Here is a 5,687-nt window from a genome sequence, read left to right as displayed (position 1 = left end):
GGCAATTCTCTCCCTACTATCCTTCTTGTTCCTGTCAGGAGAGAGTTAAAGAAAAGGCAGCTGGAAGAGGAAGAGTCGTGGAAGGAAGGCAGAGGGAGGAGAAAAGGGAGCTCACTCTTTGCTGTTCTTCTCTGTCGATCCAGTCTCCTCTTTGCTTGCCCTCCTGCTTCATCTCCCACTTTTGCAGCCTCTTGGTGTCTCATACCATCCCTCCCCGGCTTCATGGAGGCAGCATCTCAGGGAAAACATAACCTTCTCCTGGGACAGGCGTGTGTAGCTGATACCTGGTTCACTGCCTGCAGGAGGACCACAAGGTGCCTTGTATGAGGGCATTATGCAGCCTTACACTGCAGATGAGTTCATTGTGCAGCCGACTGCCACCAAGATTTGCTGCTCACACTGGTTTTGTTTGCTCAGCAATAGCTACTAATTTCTAGGACCAAGCTGGTCTAGCAGCTCACGCTAACCTTTTAATAGTTATTTGCAGTTCCCCTGGGGTCTATCCCAGCCTGTTCATTGCTATCCCTACATTAGAGAGACCATCTCAAGGGTCAACTCTTGAGCTATTTAGACTCCACAGCCCATCTAAGGCTCTTTGGCGATTTACGCACAAAGGCCCTCAAGGGTGCCAGCTTGTGCTTCTCACTTTAATGTGAACTTTTCCTCACCAAAAGCTGGCCTGAGACTACTAAGCTATAACTAGTGGCCTGGCCTGGATCTGCTGTAGGGAATTATCCCACCACGTTACCTGTCGCACGGGCTGTGCCTCTCCGTCCCACACGCTCGCTGTCAGGGAGGTGGGCTGCAATCCCTCTCCCTTTAGTAGGGTAGCAATGCCTCCACGCTCCACCCTTCTGCTCCACACAGGCACAGACGTTTTCACTGTTACTCTTCTTTATCTGTTTTCAGGCCTTGATTTATTACTGTGAAGCACTAACCCAGCCCAACCTCCAGCTGCAGAAAGCAGCTTGCTTGGCTCTAAGATACCTCAAGGTAAGAGACAAGAAATTCAGTTGTGGTTTCACTTCAAAGAAAGGACATCTGAGAGGTACAAATGACAAAACAGAAATTGCAATAGCAGCAGCAGCAGTGCTTTTGTTTTGCATTGCTGCACTGCATCCTTTTACAGATACCGTGCTGTTTAGGAACGGTTTAGAAGCTTCATTTCAAAAACAGCCAGGCACTGCGATGATGATGAAGTTTATCTTTTCCTCCCTCTCATATTGATTTTAGGAGACTTACTTCCACATCACAGGGAAAAAAATTATTCATCTGCAGAGTACTGACTGAGAGGGGAAAAAAATCGTCCTCTCCCAGATAAAATTAGCTGTAATGCACGTGGGTTGCACTGGGAGGAGAGAAAGGGAGAGACAGGTCACGGCTCGTTTTGTGACACCACACAGAGCGGCTGTAAGCAGCAAGTACAAACCATGCAGACAAAGAGCTGGTACATCTGGGTCCTACAGCTTCAGTTAGTGTCTGGTACCATTTCTGCACTCCCATGACAGGAAGGAAAAATGCTGCTTTTGTTGTGGCTGTACAGAGCCGCGGGAAACAGCAGCTGCCTAAGCCCAACTGGTACGGGACAGTGAGCCAAAAAAACGTGTTTCATCAGACAGACCCACCACGGACTGACTATTTCTCCCTCAAAACTGTCCCCTGGAGAAGACAGCTCTAAAATGTAACTTCATCCCAGCCAGAACTGATACCATCCAATACATAATCCACTATTGTTTAAATACGGAAAAAACGTTTGCCCCGAATGAGATGCTGGCAGGAATCTCTGAGAGGCAACGGTGAGGGGCATTACACCTCTGCTGCCTGGGGGGCACAGCGGGGTTTTTGACCTCTTGGGAAAAGGCAGACTAGAAACCAGTGCTGGGAACTGGCGCTAGACACATTTAACGTGAGCAGTGTGGCTCCGATGCATCTTGAGCAGTAAGAATGGCGATTGCTGGGAAAAAAAAACTACAGAGGGAAAGGACCTCTGTCATTTGGGATCTTCAAATAAAAAGCTGAAGCCTTTCTGGCAGATATTATTTCAAGGATGGGAATGCTCCAACAATAGGTGACTGTGGATGCACTACCCCAATGGCAGTCATCGACATCAAACCACATCGGCTGCACCAGGTCCTTCTCTGCATCTGCATTGCTGTGGCCCCATCACTCATGTCAGTGTTCGATCTGTAGTCACCAGTATGCACCCACTGGTGACTGAGCTGCAGTCACCCACTGCAGACTTGCCCCAAGTCAAGCACAGGCGACCACGTTCGAGACAGGGTGGTGAGATTTAATGGCTGCAGTAGCTAAGCCCCGATTCAGAGCATTGTAGACCAGACCTGCGCCCCTCAGATCGACAAGGCTCATACAAATCCTGGCTTGTGGCTCAGAACATCTTCCATGTGTCACACTGGGGCAGCACCTGCCCTTCCTTTCACTCCTCTCTCTTACCGTATTAAATAGCCTGCCAGAGACACTCTGACAGCCGCTCCCCCCAAAGGCCTGACATTTTTGGTGCAGAGAACAGGATTATTCCTTGCTTTCTTCCCAAAATAGGAGAGGCAAGGCAAAAATGTGGAAATGCTGGTGAGTGCAGTTGTGAGTGGGGAGCCTGGGGTGAAGGGAGCGGGCTGGCCAGCCAGCACGCCCTGGAGGGCACAGGCAGGCTGGTGAGAACAGCCGCTTCGGACCGGCCAGGTTGGACGTGCACAGTGTGAAACTCATTCCCTCACCGCCTCTCTCCTGTTCTTCTCCCTGCCGTACCCGTGCCTTGGCACGTTTGTGGCCTTGTCCCATGGCCCATCACCCAGTCTACGGTCAAAAGTGGCAGACGTAGCTGGTCAGCCAGATTTATGCATGTAGTACATAGGAAAATTAGAAAGAGTCCACACTGGCAGCAGAAAATATGCCTTCTCCTTGATGCTCCCCCTCAAGGAAACCCCGTTCCTCATGTCCCCTACTCCCCCTGGAGTAGGAGGGGCAATGCAGAGGATGGTCACTATTTCCACGCAAGGCTGTGAAATAAAACTATGCAGTGCTTAATGCGGTTCTCTTTGCACTTCCCAGGCTGCCGAGAGTATTAAAATGCTGGTCACGCTCTGCCAGTCTGACAACGAAGACATCAGAAAAGTGGCATCCGAAACCCTGCTCTCACTTGGTGAGTTGCCTGTTTTAGAGCAGTATTTCATTTTCTTTTTTAACCGAGCAGCATGTAAGACACCTGAGTTATACAAATGTGAGACTCTAAATCAAAACAAAACTTTACCTAGAGACTCAGACAGGTTAGAAAATACGTATTCTTAGAAATAATTCATTTTGAAAATCATGAAAATGGACCAAAAAGAGAGAAATTGAATTGTGTGAGTCTGGAGGGGGAAGTAGAAGAGGAACAATAGCAAAGGAGAAATTGATAAACAGAAATAATTCATAATGAATTTGAAAACGAAGCAGCCTTGAGGAGGCAAGACCAGCACACCGCCTGCTGTGTCTCATACACCCTCCTCTTGGGGATCCTCTCCTATCACCCCTGTAGTGCCATTATCACAGTCTCAAGTGCCATTAGCACTGCCAAGAGTTCATTTAACCTAAATTATCTTTATGTGCTTATTTGGACAGACCCTAGCCTGCAAGTGCTCCTTCATATAGTACCTCAGGCACCTCGCATTGACCTTCGTTTGTCCTTGAGACAACAGATACCCTGTTCATTAACCTGTAATCTGGCTGTGTAGCAGTGTGTGACTGTGGCTGCACGGTTTCAGGGCCCCAATACTTCAGTGGCACAGAAAAATTGTATTTTTCCAGCCTTTAGGCTAAGCATGAATTTCTACTCCATGGGTCTGTGTCCATCTGTGATTTTAGTTATGCAAACTCTTCAAACATACTCTCTTTCCTTCACCAGTTCAGCAGAATTTACTCTGCTGCTGGACATGTTATTGCTCAGGTTATAAAACAATTAGCCCAGGGACAATTTTGTAAACTCTGGGAGACTATACTGCCATTCTTCTGGATGACATACAGAGAACATTTTGACTCCTAATGGTCAACTCAACACACTAGGCTCAATGCTATCTTCAGGTGCATATAGGTGACAGTACCTCAGAGAAAAGGGTTTGAGAGATACAAACAGGTAAATTTAGCAAACACACTGCTTCCTCTTTTTCGCGGTATGTAAGTAAAGATGTGGCTAGGTTCACTTCTTTAAAGTGCTGGGAAGTGAGAAGTGGGTAAACTTTATATTGTCAAAGTAGAAGTGGATAAACATCACCTGCCTCGAGTGTACCACAGCTGCAGCTGAGACCTTGACAAGCACCACAGATCATTTAGTAAGACAAGTGTACAGATACTGTCATCTAATCATACAAGCCACGTCTGCTTCCCTTTTGCTTTAGACAAAACAAGCAAACTACAAGAGAAAATTTTTAAAAAATTGTGAGCATTTACAGCACGCTTAATTTTTCCAAGTAATTTCTGAATTTGCCTTCAAGAACATAAGAAGTTTTAAGAAGGGAAAGAAGTTACCGGCAGATCAGTACTTTCCAACAGCTGAGAATCCAGTATTTTAAATGTTGCAGGGCAATGATATAATACATTATTATGCTTTAACATTTTGCATTCAGGTGAAGATGGGAGACTGGCATATGAACAGCTGGACAAATTTCCCCGGGAATTTGTTAAAGTTGGAAGCCGCCGTGGAACTGAAGCTGCCACAGCTTTTTAGGTGGAAAAGAACCTGCCTACCTTTAACAGTCATTCAAGCAGGATGAAGCTGCACTTCAGTGTGGGGAGCAGAAGGAAGACTTTGAAGAATTCTATGAAAATGTCCCAAAATGTAGCAATTTACAGACTTCTTAAGGAAAAGCAAAATCTAAAATCCAGCTCAAGAGTTCCTATTGGCTCCTCTTTGCAGCTCATGATGGAACAGTTGGATGCTGAAGAACAATACTTTCTTGACTGATTGGTAACAAATAACGTAATTGCAGTTATTCAGCCTCAACAAACTTCTGTGAGTTTTTAGAATTTGGCATCTTCATATATTTTACTGAGTATTACATTTACTTCCTTTAAGTTGTCGTGAAGGCTTGAGACATGCGATACTGTAACAAGGAAGAGGAGGCCACCTGAGCAGGACTGCAAAGAAGCTTTCTCCTCGACCCCGAGCTAAGCGTCTGCTTCCATGCCGTGTCCCCAGCAGCACTCCGGCAGCAGGGAACACTACTCGGCTTTCTCAGTTTTGTCTCAGTAATGAAACATAGAGCAAGTTTCTTCAAGTTTTGCCTCCAGAAACAGCATGATGTAAACCCTGGGAGGTGTCACTTTGGTGACTCATTCTAAATGCCTCCGCTGGTCTTTTATTTCCTTTCTCTTGCCCTCCAGCAACGAGCCATCATTAATCCAGAGATCTGTGAGGGGGATCAAACAATCACGTAGGTTTCCGAAAACTAAATGAAAAGGTAAAGCGTATTTATTTATTCCGAGAAGAAGGAATGAATACAGCTAATTGCATGAGTCCCCAAAGCCATTTGGTCCTGTAAGTTGCAGGCAGGATTGGATTTCATACACTCTAATTAGTGGATCATAGCTTCTACAGAAATTTCAATATAAAGAACTAGAACAAACTAAAGTGGACCTCGGAGGCAGTAATAAACAGAGGGTGAAGTGAATGTGTTCCCCCCCCTCACTGCAAGGAT

At 46.1% G+C, this 5,687-nt stretch overlaps 1 protein-coding gene across 2 annotated transcripts in view; it reads left to right on the top strand.

Annotated features, from left to right (window-relative positions):
- The window catches only part of FAM65B (family with sequence similarity 65, member B), a 34,621-nt gene extending 29,554 nt beyond the window's left edge, over window positions 1-5,067 (top strand). For both annotated transcript variants that reach the window (XM_009582378.1, XM_009582377.1), the window contains 3 exons: window positions 910-993; window positions 3,067-3,157; window positions 4,617-5,067. In XM_009582378.1, coding sequence (XP_009580673.1) covers window positions 910-993; window positions 3,067-3,157; window positions 4,617-4,717 — 276 coding nt within the window. In that variant the 3' untranslated portion in view covers window positions 4,718-5,067. The remainder of the gene's footprint in view (window positions 1-909; window positions 994-3,066; window positions 3,158-4,616) is intronic.
- Window positions 5,068-5,687: the final 620 nt, after the last annotated feature.

The sequence above is a fragment of the Fulmarus glacialis genome, unplaced genomic scaffold, assembly GCF_000690835.1.
Source record: "Fulmarus glacialis isolate BGI_N327 unplaced genomic scaffold, ASM69083v1 scaffold11927, whole genome shotgun sequence".
Lineage (NCBI taxonomy): Eukaryota > Metazoa > Chordata > Aves > Procellariiformes > Procellariidae > Fulmarus > Fulmarus glacialis.
The sequence above is the reverse complement of the archived record's forward strand: the minus strand, read 5'-3'. Positions and strand labels throughout refer to the sequence as shown.